General features: G+C 49.1%; 1 protein-coding gene across 2 annotated transcripts in view; it reads left to right on the forward strand.

Annotated features, from left to right (window-relative positions):
* Nucleotides 1–15,250, forward strand: part of FER1L6 (fer-1 like family member 6) — a 164,489-nt gene that overhangs the window by 108,217 nt on the left and 41,022 nt on the right. For both annotated transcript variants that reach the window (XM_019459903.2, XM_053896193.1), the window contains exons 23-28: nucleotides 6,646–6,756; nucleotides 7,019–7,180; nucleotides 8,352–8,532; nucleotides 11,076–11,302; nucleotides 12,967–13,089; nucleotides 14,300–14,339. In XM_019459903.2, the coding sequence (XP_019315448.2) occupies nucleotides 6,646–6,756; nucleotides 7,019–7,180; nucleotides 8,352–8,532; nucleotides 11,076–11,302; nucleotides 12,967–13,089; nucleotides 14,300–14,339 (844 nt within the window). The remainder of the gene's footprint in view (nucleotides 1–6,645; nucleotides 6,757–7,018; nucleotides 7,181–8,351; nucleotides 8,533–11,075; nucleotides 11,303–12,966; nucleotides 13,090–14,299; nucleotides 14,340–15,250) is intronic.

Raw genomic sequence — 15,250 nt, forward strand, 5'->3', positions numbered from 1 at the left:
TTTTAAGAAAGAGCACAGGCTTCAGGCTCAGAGCCTTTAAAAAAGATCGACGTTACCAATAGGAACATTTCCCAAAGTCTCTGCTTCTTGGGACACCAGTCCAAATATAGAGAAAAGAAAGTATAAGAGATGTTTCACGGCACATAGTCCAATAACCTGTTTTGTTTTCATTGGTTTTATCTTTAAAGCTGCTTTTCATTTACAGCAAGTGGTACTTTTTTACTTAGCATCAGAAAGTTCCCTTTTTAAAAACAAAATATGCCTAACAAACATGTTCACTGGATGAAAGTACAGGCGATAAAAGAAGCAGTAGAGGAATGGCCAGCTTGGGAAAACCAGATCTGAGGCTCAGGGCTTAACCAGGCTGAGGCTCAGGGTCAACGGACTGGGATTCAGTCAGCTGCTCTTTTCAGGACAGGAAGCTGCCTGACGAGCTCTGAGACTGAGTCCCCTAGTCCCTCAGTGAAGGGCTGGGTGACTGATCCCTACAGGCCCCCTGAGGGCTTGGCACCCTGGGTTTCATGGTCCTTCCTCCCTCCCTCCCTCCATGCTGAGGACCCCCCTCGCCCTTCCTCCCTCCCTCCCTTCACGCTGAGGGCCCACTCCCCACCTTCCTCCCCCCTTCCCTTCATGCTGAAGGTCCCCCCTCAAAGATGAGGGCCCCCCTTCCCCCTCCTTCCCTCCCTCCCTCCCTTCATGCTGAGGGTCCTCCTTCCCCCTTCCTCCCTCTCTCCCTTCATGCTGAGGGCCCAACTTCCCACCTTCCTCCCCCTTCCCTTCATGCTGAAGGCCCCCCCTCAAAGATGAGGGCCCCCTTTCCCCCTCCCTCCTTTCCTCCCTTCATGCTGAGAGCCCAACTTCCCACCTTCCTCCCCCCTTCCCTTCATGCTGAGGGCCCCCCTTCCCCCTTCCTCCCTCCCTTCCTCCATGCTGAGGGCCCCCCTTCCCCCTTCCTCCCTCCCTCCCTTTATACTGAGGGCCCACTCCCCACCTTCCTCCCCCCTTCCCTTCATGATGAAGGTCCCCCCTCAAAGATGAGGGCCCCCCTCTCCCTTCATCCCTTCCTACCGCCCTTCATGCTGAGGGTCCCCATTCAAAGATGGGGGTCTCCCCCCTACCCCCTTCCTTCCCTTCATGCTGAGGGCCCCCCTCCCCCTTCCTTCCTCCCTCCCTTCATGCTTGGGGTCCCTCCCCAAAGATGAGGGCCCCCTTCCCCTCCCTCCCTCCCTCTCTTCATGTTGAGGGTTCCCACTCAAAGATGAGGGTCTACCCCCTTCCCCTTCCCTCCCTCCACTGCTGAGGGTGCCAGGGAAGATCCTGCTGCTTCCTGACAGCTGCATTAATTGTCAGAGGTGAGCAGCCTGGGAGATACAATTCATTAAGGTTTCATTAGGACTTCTCATTTCATTGCTTGTTCAAAAAGTAATTTGATCAGCGCGACTGTCTTAGTATGTGGATCCGGTACGTGCTGAGAAGGAAGAGCTGGAAAATGCCTTCATTTGTCACCAGCTGCTCTCAGTTTTCATCTGTGGGTGGTTTGCTTCAGCCTCTCCACCTCCATTACTGAAACACTTCCCTGTCTCAGAAGGATTTGGTAACCTGGCTCTTCCATGTCCAGACTGAATTAAGTGTTTCCATTTCCTTCCCCTACCCAAGCCCGCAGCCCCCTGTCCGTCCGTCCAGTGCTGGCTCATTGACCCCACTGTTCGCCACTGTTCTCTGCCTGGAAAACTCAGACTCTGCTTTCATTCTTCCCTTTGTGTGTGCACCCTTAGCCAGGCCAAGCCCGTCCTCGAATGGTTTCCATCTTCCCTGCTGCCATATTCCTCATCAGGAACGTGGCATTGGCCTCTTTCCTGGTCTTCTAGCTTCTTACCCCTTTCTTGTTCATTTCATCCTCCACATTCCTTCCAGAAGACAAGTTAACCCATTTCACTGTTGTCTTCAGAAATCGTCAGTGGCTCCCTGCTTCTTACCTCCAGAAACATTTCTTAAAGTCTATTTTGTGGAATACCAAATACAGTCCCTCTACACACAGTGAGGAGACACTTAGGAAAATGCTTCATAGTATATCCCTCTTGGGGATTTGGAATATTTGGAATCCTATTACCATGGTAAACACTCAGAAGATCCAAACGTTTCTAAATGTTGTGACTATGAAACTCTGTGTGTGTGTGTGTGTGTGTGTGTGTGTGTGTGTGTGCGTGTGTGTGTGATAAGTCTTCATATCTCATGGAAAGGAAGGAGAATAGGAGAATGTCAGATCTCTGTAGCTTGGCATTCAAGCTCTCCCAAAACTTGTCTTCAAACTGCTTCTTCAGCCTCACACTTCCTCATATTACTCTGCATATCTATGGCCTCTTGATGCCAGGCCACTCCGAGTTCCCTGGCCTCACCTCACAGGTGCGTTCCTCTGTTTGTGGCCCTGCTGTTAGCCCATCCAGAAAGGTCTTCCCTCTGCCCACACCGGCTTCTGCACTGCGCTCTTCCATTTAAGATAATGGTCATCACCAAAGTTCAGAACAAGAGATGCCTCCTCCGGGAAGCTCTCCCCATCCTCACCTCAGTCAAATCAAATGTTTTCTACCATTCTACAGCACATTGCCTCTTTTTAAAATTCAGGCTATGGTAAGGCCAATTGTTTGCAGGCTTATATCCACTAATCTATAAGTGTTTTGAAGGCAGGACTATTTCAATCATTCATTCATGCAAACACATGTTATTGAGTGTTCGTTATGTGTCAGGCATGTTCTTAAGAATAGGGGTACCTGGGTGGCTCAGTCAGTTTAGTGTCCGGCTCTTTATTTCGGCTCAGGTCATGATCTCATGGTTCGTGAGGTGGAGCCTGTGTTGGGCTCTGTGCGGACAGCGTGAAGCCTGCTTGGGATTCCCTCTCTCCCTCACTCTCTGCCCCTCCCCCACTCATGCTCACGCACGCCCTCTCTCTCTCTCAAAAATAAATAAACATTAAAAAAAATGCATCAGTGAATAAAACAGAAAACTCCCGCCCTCATGGGACATATATTCTAGTGAGGGGAAGACAATAGAGGATACTATGTAAATTGTAAGGTAACAACAGTGTGATAAATGCTAAGAAGAGAAGGTAACGCACTGTGAGATGTGGAGTGGAATGTGTGTTGGGGGAGAGGGCAGGGTCAACATTTTAGGCATCCAGGGAAGCCTCACTGAGAGAGTGGTATTTAAGTCAAGACCTGGAAGGTCCTGGTGAGTAGGCCATGCAGGTGTATGGGCAAAGAGCGTTAGATGCAGAGGGAACAGCAAATGGCAGCCCCTGAAGCCTGAGTACGCCTGGCATCTTCAAGGCCCAGCAAGGACATCAGTGTGGCTGCAGTGGAGTGTAGACGAAGTCAGAGGAGGAAGATCACATGGAGTGCTGTAAGCAGTTTGGCTTTTATTCCATAAAAGACGGGGAGCCAAGAGAGGATTTTGAGCATCTGACTTATGTTGAAAACTATGGATGCTGGATTGAGTATATGTTGAAGGGGCCCAGGGGAAACAAGGAGGGCGACTGGGAGGCTCTTCAGGTAATCCATACTGGAGGACTGAAGAACTTGGATCAAGAGTGTAGCCATGAGGGGCACCTGGGCGGCTCAGTCGGTTAGCGTCCAGCTTCGGCCCAGGTCATGATTTTGTGTTCGTGGGTTCAAGCCCCCTGTCAGGCTCTGTGCTGACAGCTCAGAGCCTGGAGCCTGCTTCAGGTTCTGTGTCTCCCTCTCTCTACCTCTCCCCCACTCATGCTCTGTCTCTTTCTCTCTCTCGAGAAATGAATAAACATTTAAAAAAAATTAAAAATAGTTTTTAAAAAGTGTAGCCATGAAAAAAGAGGATTCTGTGCAGTCCACAGGATTGACTGATGAATTGGCAGTAGAATGGATGAGAGTCCTCTCCACATCACACGTGGAAGCCAACACTAATGTTTCTCTCATAGGAGACCCTCGATACAATATTTTCAAACATGTTTCACTTGCTCACAAAAATATGTAGAGAAAATTGGAGCCTAGGACGATATTGTTTTCCTTGCACAAGGATTGAAATTCGCTTTTGAGGTCATTTGGGGCACTAGGAATCCTAGATCGCCTGAATCCAGCTGAAGAGTAAGATGGTGTGCATTTGAGCTTCCGCCTTTGCCGTTTCCGGTTGACGCTTGCTTCTCGGGAACTCGCACGTGCCTGAGTGTGCTAAGTGCCCTGCATGCTGTCCCCGACGTTCTTCACAGCAACCCACGAGTTAGATATCGTGATCTTCGCTTCACAAAGATGACGGAACTCAGAGACACTGAGCAACTTTGCCAAGTTCACACAGCTAGCAATCAATGGAGGTCTAGACTGTACTGCCCACGGCACCAAAGGAGAGGGCTAATGCAAGTATAAATGATGGGCTGAGGGACCCGGAGGATGCAGAAGGGCTTCTGAGCAGCAGTGACTTTTCAGTCACTGATGAGCAGGGCTGGGACTAGGGCCCTGAGAGTGGCACCTCCCTAAATTTTGCTACCCTAGGTCTTTGTCCTGGCCCTGCATCTGGACCTCCTTTGAGGTCCTGAGATTTTGTCTCCACTGGGAAATTAGAGCTGGGATATCAGCTTTTGGACCAGCCTATTCAACCCACCTCCAGTGCCTACATCTTGCCTTCGTAAGGGTTCTTTTCCTCTCTTTAAGTTTATTTATTTATTTTGAGAGAGAGTGTGTGTGTGTGAACAGGGGACGAGCAGAGAGAGAATCCCAATCCCAATCCCAGTTCAGGGCTCGAACTCACAAACTGCTAGATCACGACCTCAGCTGAAACCGAGAGTCAGACGCTTGACCTACTGAGCCACCCAAGTGCCCCGTAACGATTCTTTCTCTTCCTCTGGGCCCAATTATAAGCCAGCAGCTGACCCATTTCCCTGTGAAAATGTCTAATCTTGGCTGGGAGCAGAGTCATTCAGTCTACACCGCAGTGTGGAGCCCTTCAAGGTCCGTGTTGAGCTCAAGGGCATCTGTCAGGCACCGTGGGACAGACCTTCTTCAGGACATTTTCCAGGGGCCCCGGATGAGGAAACATGTGGTACTTTTACAAAAGCCCAGCCAGGGGCCCCATCGATGCCACCACCACAGCTGTTTTGGGGCTTTCCCCCCACAGCTAGAGGAGCAGTTAGCTCTCTTGGGGAGGCCAGGTTTTGCAGGCTGAGTCGCTCACGGCCGGGCAGTACTGGGCGCGCGTCCTCGTGGCTTCCAGCACCTGTATGTCATCTGCTTCCGCAGCTTCATTGTCCTCGGCCTGTTTGGCCTCCACGGTGTCTTCTGTCATCTTTGTCAGAGCTTTCTTATAATTACCTCAACCACATCTGCCGTTGCCAACTAGACTGTGTCTGTGAAAAAATGGTGATATGTTGTGCTTTGCAGGTTTTGATGAGCAGTTAAGCTTTTCCAAGCATATGGAGCTAACGTGTCAGTCAGCCAATAAACATTTATCAGGAACCCACTGGATGTGGAGTTATGCTCCAGGGGCTTAGAGATGAAATGAAGTAAACAGAGGCTTCCTCTTGACCAGGTCAGATAAGCATGCCCCATGCGTCTGACCCTCAGGGGGCTTGAAGGGTCATCTGGCCTGATATCTGAGGCCCAGAGAAGGGAAGGGACTCACACAGGGTCACACAGCAGGGCCCGGTGTCCAGGCTCAGTCCACTGCTTTCGGCACTAAGCTTCCACTGAAGACACGCTGTATTCCAAGGACTGAAGGGTAGGTAGGAGAATGGCCACAGAGACCGGGGTCAAATCAGGGACGGATTTGGGGAAGATGTAGGCGTTAGGCCAGGTCTTAAGGGCAGTGTGGCATGCTCACAGGAGACTTGCCAAGCCCTTTGTGTGAGATTTCAGTGGGACACAGCAATGATCCTTCCTGTAGTTTCCTTTTTTTAAAGTTTATGTATTTATTTTGAGGGAGACACAGAGTGTGCGTGGGAAGGAGCAGAGAGAGAGAGGGAGTCAGAGAATCCCAAGTAGGCTCCACGCTATCGGCGCAGAGCCTGACGAGGGGTTTGAACTCACGAACTGTGAGATCGTGACCTGAGCGGAAACCAAGAGTTGGACACTCAGTCAGCTCAGCCAGTCAGGGGCCCCCCTCCTGTGGTTTCTGTACGGCCAAGTGCATACCACATGGCACCTTTCCCTCCTGGAGGTCTGTCTTCAGAAGACTTCATTTCTGTTTCACTGATGAAGACGTAGTCTCTCCTTGACTAACTGTGAATCTCTTTTGTAGTAGTGCGTTGTGGGGGTGTGCTTAAGTCTCAGAGCTCAGAACCGGATCAGAGCCCTTTTCCGCCCCCAACCCCTGTCATTCGGTGACATGCCATCCTCTTGTGAGGACCTCCTCTATATTGTGGGCTTATCGAACGCTAAGCCTGTTAACTTTGTGGCACGTCGTAAGTGCTCACTAAATGTTGGTCACCTGGTGAAGGTATCGATGAATAAACATTGGTTAATGAATAAATAATCAAGTGTGGTAAAATGCCCTGTCTTGTCTCTACTTGACCCTGGAATCACTACTTTTGCCGAGTGAGTGTCGTGTGGGTGAGGCGGTGGCGTAGCGGCTGGTCTTCCTTGCCTCTCCCCGACCTTCTGACCAGCCCTTTGCTCTGTGTGGTAGGTCCCATCATCCGGGCTGCAAGGACTTCCTCCCGTGGACCCGCCAGATGTCACCCACATCTACCCAGTTCCTGCCAGCATTCGGCCAGTGCTGAGTAAATACCGAGTTGAGGTATGGTGCAGGGGGAGACTGACTCGTTCTTTGGGGCTAAGGAGGGCAGTGGTGCGTTGGTCTACACGCCTGCATTGTCTGAGGGGAGTGCGGGGTGGAAATGAGGCGTGGGTGATGGGACACGGCCTTCAGGGAGCTGTCCAGCCCGTCCCAGAACATACCGTAGTTCCCGGGGCAGCGGGTCTGACTTCCTACAGGCCGGTGCCGCGAGCTGGCTCCTCCCTGGGTCCCCGAGTGACAGCTCTGTGGGTCCTCCCGCCAGGTTCTCTTCTGGGGAGTCCGAGAAATGAAGAAGGTGCAGCTGCTCTCGGTGGATCGCCCTCAGGTCCTCATCGAATGTGCGGGCCGGGGAGTCAAGTCCTGTGTGATCCAGAGCTACAAGAACAACCCGAACTTCAGCATCCAGGCAGACGCTTTCGAAGTGGTACAGCCTCCCCTTCTCCTGCCCACTCGTTTCCTTCATTTCCACAGAGGGAACCCCCGCTCCTTCACTTACTTGGCTTGGGGAGATGCTTTGCAGTTTGGGGGTGTCCACTACCTACGAGGCACAATGGTCTAATTTAGTGAAAAGCGGGGCTCTCAGGATGGGATGAGACAGACTTTTATTACTGCTGCTGTGTCGTTTTGTTTTTAAAGGTTCGGTAGATCAAGGCAGGTGACGGTGGTTCCCAGAGTGTGGCCCCCAATTCCTCAGCATCGGCATCCCCTGGGAACTTGTTAGAAATGCAGATTCCCAGGCCCCGCCCCAGTACTGCTGAATCAAAACTGCCGGGGGCTGCGGCCCAGAGCCCCCTGGCTTAACGAGTTCTCTGGGTGATTCTGATGCGTGCTAAAGTTGGCGAACCACTGGCCTAGAAGCTTCCTTAATGAGACTTATTTTAGCAGTTGGATTTTTAAAAAATTATTTGTACGTAGCGTATCAGTGGCTTACATGCAAACTTCTGTTTCTAAAGTGACGTTTTCTGACCCCTGCGCTTCTGTTTATGTCAATATTTCAACACACATTTTTGGGCTCTGATCTGGAACTAACTGTGAAGGTTTGCTTTGTGCGACCCAGTTAAGCTCCAACGGATGCATCTTCTAAATTAGTGGAGACTGGAATTGTGGAATGTGCACGGTGTTCACAAACCTTTCACTGTCAGGCCTCTGGGACCCCCAGGGGGGACAGAAGAGGGAGGGTGCTGGCCCGTCACCCTCAGCTCCATTTGTCATGCATCCACTTCTGTCTGTTTTCTTGGGCCTGGGTCAGTATTCACTTGAGTTGAGAGTTCTGCTGGTAAATAATGACCAAACAGGCTTGAAAACTATTGCCATAAAGAGTTTGACAGCCTGTGAATTTTGTAATTTACACCTGGAATGACTTGTTAGTGCCACATCCCTCTTATTATGGGTAATGATTCCCTGGCTTGGAAGGCAATGCTCTAGACTTCTGACTAGCTGCAGCGGTGACCTAGGGGGACAGAATGACAAGACAGGGACAGAGGGAAGATGGGTGCCTGGGTTGCTTTGGTTCGGTCCCTAAACAGGTCAGCAGGGTACCAACCGCTGGGCTCAGTGAAGCAGTGTCCCCACTTCACCCTGGCCTCTCCTCCCAGGAGCTGCCTGAGAATGAACTTCTGCACCCGCCCCTCAGCATCTGCGTGGTGGACTGGAGGGCTTTCGGGAGGAGCACCCTGGTGGGCACCTACACCATCAACTGCTTGAAGCAGTTTTTGTGTAAATCCAAGGAGCCCCTGGCCCTCACCTCACAGGTGGACGGAACCCAAGCTGAGCAAGGTAGGAAGTGCCTTCTAGATTTTCTGGAGCTTCAGACTCCAAAGCCGTAGTGCCTGCAGGGTTCTGCTATGGGACCCCGCACGAAGAGGATGCCCCACGGTCAAGTCAAGCGGAGCTTTCTGAAGACTTTGCTCCCACAGTGCCCTCAGCTCCTTTAGCCGCCAGATTCCAACTCTAAGAATGACACCAGGGTCAGCTCCTCTAAGAGGGCTTCCACGAATATCACTCCAGCTCCCTCCCGCCTCTGCTCCCTGACATTTTTCTTTGCTTGCTGTTACTTTGATTTGTTCCATTTTGGATCTCAGGGGCAGAGTTGAGTTAACTGCACTTCTCTGTTCATGCTGTGCAGTCATCATTGGTCTGGTCCAAGCTTCTGTTTCTCTGTTTCATACCACTGCCCCCCTGTGCCTTATTCCACATCCCTTCTCCCAACCCCCTGCCCACCACAGGCCCCACACTGCCCCTCTTTGTAAAATTCCAGTCCATTTAATCGACGTATATAATATGATGCTATAATCTTCATTGGGTTTCGTACTCTTTTTGCTCAAAGCTATGCTTTAAAACCTATTCATGTTGCTGCGTGTACATTAGCTTGTTACCCCCACCTGCTGATCTACCCCACACTGCTTTTCCTTTCCCCTGAGATTGGACCCCTAGGCTACCTCCACCTCCCAACTTCCACCAATGATGCTGTTGTGAATAGTGAGTGCTGCCCAAGGGAGGATCCTGCGGGGGATTTTCTTTGGAATATACATCCAGGAGTGAGATTACAGACTCACAGGGAATGTGCAGATGTAATTCCACCAAGTACTGCTAGAGGGCGCTCTAGAGAGCTGTGCTGGTCTACACCAGTCTACATTGCTACCATTCTGCACCTGGAGTACCATTTTCTTCTTCCCCAATACCACCTGCCGTTATCCAAATTTCTGAGTTTTTGTTTTGGTTTGGTTTGGTTTTTGCCCCTCTGCTGGGTATAAAGTAGTATCTCATTTTTATTTTAGCCTGATTGTCTCTGATTACTACTGAATTTTACACATCTCTTCACATGCTTTTGCCGTCTTGATCTCCCTCCTGTGACTTGCGTGCTCACATCCCTGGCTCATGTTTTATGTGTTTTAAAAAACATTTGATTTTTTTGTATATTCTAGATGTTAATATCCTGTCGATTATATCTTCTCCTAGTCTGATAACTGCTAACCTGCCTGTGGTCTCCATCTTTGAACAGAAATTCTTAATTTTAGTGTAATCCTATCCGTCTGAATTTTTAACTTTATGTCTTGCTCTTTCAGAATTTTGTTAGAAAACGCTTTCTTAATTCTTGGTCACAAAAATGTTGTTTTGTATTTTCTTCTATTAGTGTTATGTTTTTAACTTTCACATTAGATCTTCAGTTATTTGTGTTTGTATATGGTTTAAGATAGGGATCCTGCTACAGTTCCCTCCATAGGAACATCATCCCCCCACCCCACCCCCAAGAGTATCCTGACTTTCCCCATTGTTTTGTGCTGTCAGCTTTTTCATGAATCAAGTAGCCATACATCCCTAGTCTATTTTTGAGCTTTCTATTCTGTCCCACTGATCTTTCCAACTCTGTGCCCAGCACAGAGTAGATGCCCATTAAGTGTTTGTGGAATTGCATCTGCATTGAAAAGTTAGCAACTGGGGAAGAGAAACTCTGAAGGCCACGCAGCCATGGAGGAGCCCAGCTGGGAAATATTTCTAAGTACTGGATTCTACGGCACAAAATGGAGACAAGAGGACCCTTGGCAAGAAAGGACAGTGTTATGACCTTTGTATTGGATTGACAGTCCAGTTAAAAATCTCACAAAGTCCAGGAACCTACCCCTATGTCTTGACAAGCACATGTTCTCATGTGCCCAGAGTCAAGCTTGCAGTTAGGAGTTCACAGACCTCTGGAGCCTCCAAAGTTTCTTGGAGTTAACTGGCACTGGGAAAAAACAATCCGTACAGAGGGTCTGTGTCCTAAACCTTGATATGTATTTTCCTTATGACCACAGTTATTTAAAATTAGTCTGAAGGATCAATAGTAAGTACAGCCATAATCGATTCCTGATGCCTTACATCATGATCTCACTTATCCCCCAGTGAGATGGGTTGGGGTTTTTTTTCATCTTTTCTTTTTCATTTTTATTTATTTTTGAGAGAGAGAGAGAGAGAGAGACAGAGTGAGAGTAGGGGAGGGGCAAAGAGAGAGGGAGGCACAGAATCGGAAGCAGGCTCCAGGCTCTGCGTTGTTAGCACAGAGCCTGATGTGGGACTTGAACTCACAAACCCGTGAGATCATGACCTGAGCCGATGTCAGATGCTTAACTGACTGAGCCCCCTAGGTGCCCCGGGTTGTTTTTTTTGTTTTTTTTGTTTTTTGTTTTACTGTCATTTTATAAATAAGGAAAATGAGATTCAGAGATGTTACGAACTTGCCGTATTTGAATCTAGATCTGTTTGATTCCCAGGAATGGGTCTCTGAAATGGCCACCCTGTTTAGCAGCCCAGTTTCCTGACCTGATGTATTTCCATTTCAGCTGCTTCAGATTCGCTGGTAGCCGCTGAGCCCTCTGGATCCCTCAGCTCCTCCCAGGAGCCGCCAACAGATCAGATCTATGTGGATGTTGAGCCTCCTCCCACCGTGGTACCTGACTCTGCCCAGATTCAACCAACCAGCATGGTTGACATCCCTGACTCATCTCCTATGCTTGAGCCTGAACCCAAACCTGCAGACGAGGAAGCACCAAAAGATGGCAAAGCTAAGGTCAGAACATAACCCCTCTTCGTATTTACAAGGCTTTGCACCGGAGACTTGATACGAATCCTCCCACCTGCCAGCTGTGTGACCAGGAGCAAGGAACTTCGTGTTTCTGAGCCTCAGTTTCCTCATCCGCAAAATGAGTATACTGATACCTACTTCACAGCATTGCTGTAGAGTCAGAGAAGTCAGTGTATATGAAATTCAAGTGCTAGTCAACTGTGGCAGTCATATTTAATTGAACAGAAACTGCTCTCAATTCATTACATGGAAAGACAATAGTTTCCTTCCTTATCTAGGCCTATTCCGCAAATATTTAGAACCTACTTTGTACAAGGACAAGCAAGACCAGAAAAAAAAAAAGCTAAAGTCTCTGGAATCTAAAGAGAAATGAGACTCCTCATCCTCAGCTGAGTTTCTGGAAAGCAAGATTAAGAAATACACAAAGAGCCATAAAACAAGAATGTGATGAATCTTTCTAAGTCCTAAGTTTGAGTGCAAAATCCGGGTGTATCAACCAAATGAAGAAGGCAGTGGGTTTTTTTTTAAGTTTTTAACATTTATTTAATTTTTGAGAGAGAGAGACAGACAGAGTGTGAGTAGGGGAGGGACTCAGAGAGAGAGGGAGACACAGAATCCAAAGCAGGCTCCAGGCTCTGAGCTGTCAGCACAGAGCCTGATGTGGGGCTCAAACCCATGAACCTTGAGATCATGACCTGAGCTAACGTCAGACACTTAACTGACTAAGTCACCCAGGATCCCCAAGAAGGAGGCAGTTTTAAGAAAGCTGAGGGATTGCCTGCCCAGCAAATGGTAAAGGCTGAAATGAAAAGCAGAGTAAGACAGATTCATGGATATTTGCTCAGGCTGTTCCTATCTTACCTATGTTCATTGTGACCCTCCAGGGAACCTCAAGGGGTTCTCTGCACCCCACCAGCATTGCACCTGCCACTTTATGTTGGAATCCCAGTTTAAGTGTGCGTTGCCACCATAAAAGTGTGGGCCCTGCCAGGTCACAGATAATTTTTTAAAAAATCCTTGTGCCTCCTGTACTCGATAAAGTGCCTGGCACATTGAAGGTCCTCAAGAGATGTCTGAGAGCAAACAGATGATGAGCATGTGATGAGTCTGTCGTAGGACCACTGTCTTCTCCCCAAATGCCTCCTTTCTGCTGTTTACGTATCGTTGTCTCTCCTACACTGCCTTACTTATGTTGTTGGTATCACTGATTTGCACCATTCGAATTAGAAATCATGCTAAAGGGAAATTGTCTACATGATGTCACTTAATCCTCACAACAGTGAAGGAAGCAGGTATGAATGCCCCCTAGTTGAGGACACTGAGAATCTGAAAATTCATATTAACTGCTCGGCAGCTAATGCCTTTTCTGCCATAGCACACTATTAAGATCCCCAAATGTGGGGATAGTTTCTCACTCCCCTTGGGTCCCCAGAGCCAAGCACAATATCTCACATTTCTGTGTTTAAATAATAATAAATGTTTGCCGAATAAATGAGTGAATGTATGGGTGGGTGATGAAAGGGTCATTTACTGAAGTGGTACAGAGAGCTTCAGCCACAAAATCCGCCCATGCCTCCATCTGTTCTGTTCTTCAGGAAACCAGCCAGCCACCAGGCCTAACTAATAATCCATCCCTCATTCCTTGCCAGAATGTCAGGAAACCTACCCGAAGGTCAACCAAAAGGAGAAAGAGGACCATAGCGGATGAATCTGCTGAAAACGTCATTGACTGGTGGTCCAAATATTATGCCTCCCTGAAGAAAGCACAGAAGGTAGGGTCTCCCCTGGCTGTGACAGTCAAGGGATTTGATAAGAAAACACAGCACCCTCCACCCCCCTCAATTCCACATTATCCCCTTTTAGATTCCGCTATAGGTAGGGCCTTCTCAGGTGTGATGCTGTTAATTGCGGAAAGCTTCAAAGCCTGGAAGGACCAGGGATCCCGAATTGCAAAGTCTTCACCCTCTGGCCGGGGCTGACCCTCGGATGCAGGCTCTGTTGTCAGTGCTGGAAGGATGTTCAGTCTGGCATAGCATCTGGAGATCTTCCCCCACGTCAGACTCATAAAGATCCAGCCACAAGCAAGGGGGTCTCTAGATAGATGGGCATAGCAATGGGGGCTTCAGGTGCATCCGGAGATACCCGGATCAGGGGGCCCCCCAGTCTCCAGCAGGATTCTAACGTCATATGGGAAGTTATCAAGAAGAGGCAGAGGACCTGGCCTTAGCGAATGGGAATAATCAGCAGGTTGCCAAAGCAGGGCCTCGTGCACGTGGAACAAGAAAGGGATTGAGTTATAAAGCAGGAGAACCACTGGAAAGTGGGTCAAGAGATTCAAGGGAAAGCCCAGTGGCCGAATTTGGTAAAACTTCTCATCCTCGAGTCAACAAGGAAAGGAAAATTAGTCACATGTATCATCACATTCAATTGAATAGAAACTCTTCTGATTCTTGCATTTGGAAAGCCCGTAGTGCCTTCAACTAGGACCTCCCATGAATACTGACGTGTAGTTAAATAAACAAACCAAATGGTGGTCCCTGCCTCCCAACTCCCTCCTGCTGCTGCACGACCACCTCTAGGGAGGGCTCAGCCCTCTCCCCTTGCTCTGCTAACCTCCCCTACCCCTGGGACAACCCCATGGCCTGGCATGACAGCAGGTAAGATCCACGGTGCAGACTGGATGATATTCCAGAGAGGTAGAAAAATAGGGGGAGAGAGGTAGTAGCTGAGAAGGGGCTGGGCACAGAAGACAAGAAAGTGTGCAGCTTTCTGGCTCTTTTCTTGGACATGGGGGCACCTCTTCCGTAGGGCCGGCCATCTCGCTGTAGTCAGGTTCCAGGTCTGTCAGCGAGACTTCACTTGGGGACAGTGTGCATAGTCTTTTAGGATGGCATCTCTCAGAATGCAGAGGGGCTGTTTGCAGTCAGGATCCACACATGAGGCATGGCAGTGTCATAATCTTGTCTCCTTCTTCTCTCAAAGGAGAAGGAGAGCAATCCCACGGAGAAAAGAGGCAATGCAGGTAAGGTGCTGTCCTGCAGGTATGTGAGTGTGGAATCTCCCACTGGGGAGAGAAAATTTCTAAAAGGAAGCAGTGAGAAGCATGGTAGTTCTCTGCTCCCTCGTTTCCCAAGTGAGTAACAATCTCTGTATAAAGAACAATACCGTATAAAGGTCACGTAGCTAATTTGAGCTGGACTGGGACCAGGTCCCAGGGCTCCTGAACTCAGTTCAGTGCTGGAACCGCCCCTCTGGCTCCTGTCTTGATGTAGAAACAGCAGGGCAAAAGCAGGAGGAAGCTGGCGTGACGGGCCAGCACCGGTGTGGTGAGCTTTCATAGAGGCGACCTGGATTTTAGGTTCCCAACCCAGTTTACGAGGATCGGGTAGATCTGGCTTGGTAGAAATTCGGATGAAAGAGGCCGGGATTTGAAATGACCTACAAGGGTAGGCCTTGGCCTAAAATCAGTAGTGACAGCAAGTGGCCGGTGCTGTTTCAGGTGAGCTTGAGAGAAATAGGAAAACCAGAACCAGGCTCACTCGGTTCCTTGGGCCACTCCTAATTGGCAGATTTAATCCCAAGACCAGCCTCATGACATTAGCAATAGTATCTTCACTTTGCAGATGATGAACCAGAGGTTCAAAGAGGTTGAGGAGCCCGCTCAAGATTACATGGCTGGGAAATAGCAGAGCCAGGGGTCTGCTTCAGGCGGTCTTTTCCTTAGAGACTGCTCCTGGAAGATTCCTGAGTAATCTCTCTAACTACATTTGTGACTTGCTGCAAGACCCTTAGCATATCGAGCCTCAGGTTGCTGAACTAGTTGAATCTCAAGTCCCTAAGCAGATCTAAGAGGAAATACAACTAAAAGCTTTGGAGGCTGTCCAACTTGAGTCTGTTCTTAGCTAGTTGGATGACTGGGCAGCTTACTTACTT

The sequence above is a fragment of the Panthera pardus genome, unplaced genomic scaffold (assembly GCF_024362965.1).
Source record: "Panthera pardus isolate Hobbes unplaced genomic scaffold, ASM2436296v1 HiC_scaffold_7, whole genome shotgun sequence".
Classification (NCBI taxonomy): domain Eukaryota; kingdom Metazoa; phylum Chordata; class Mammalia; order Carnivora; family Felidae; genus Panthera; species Panthera pardus.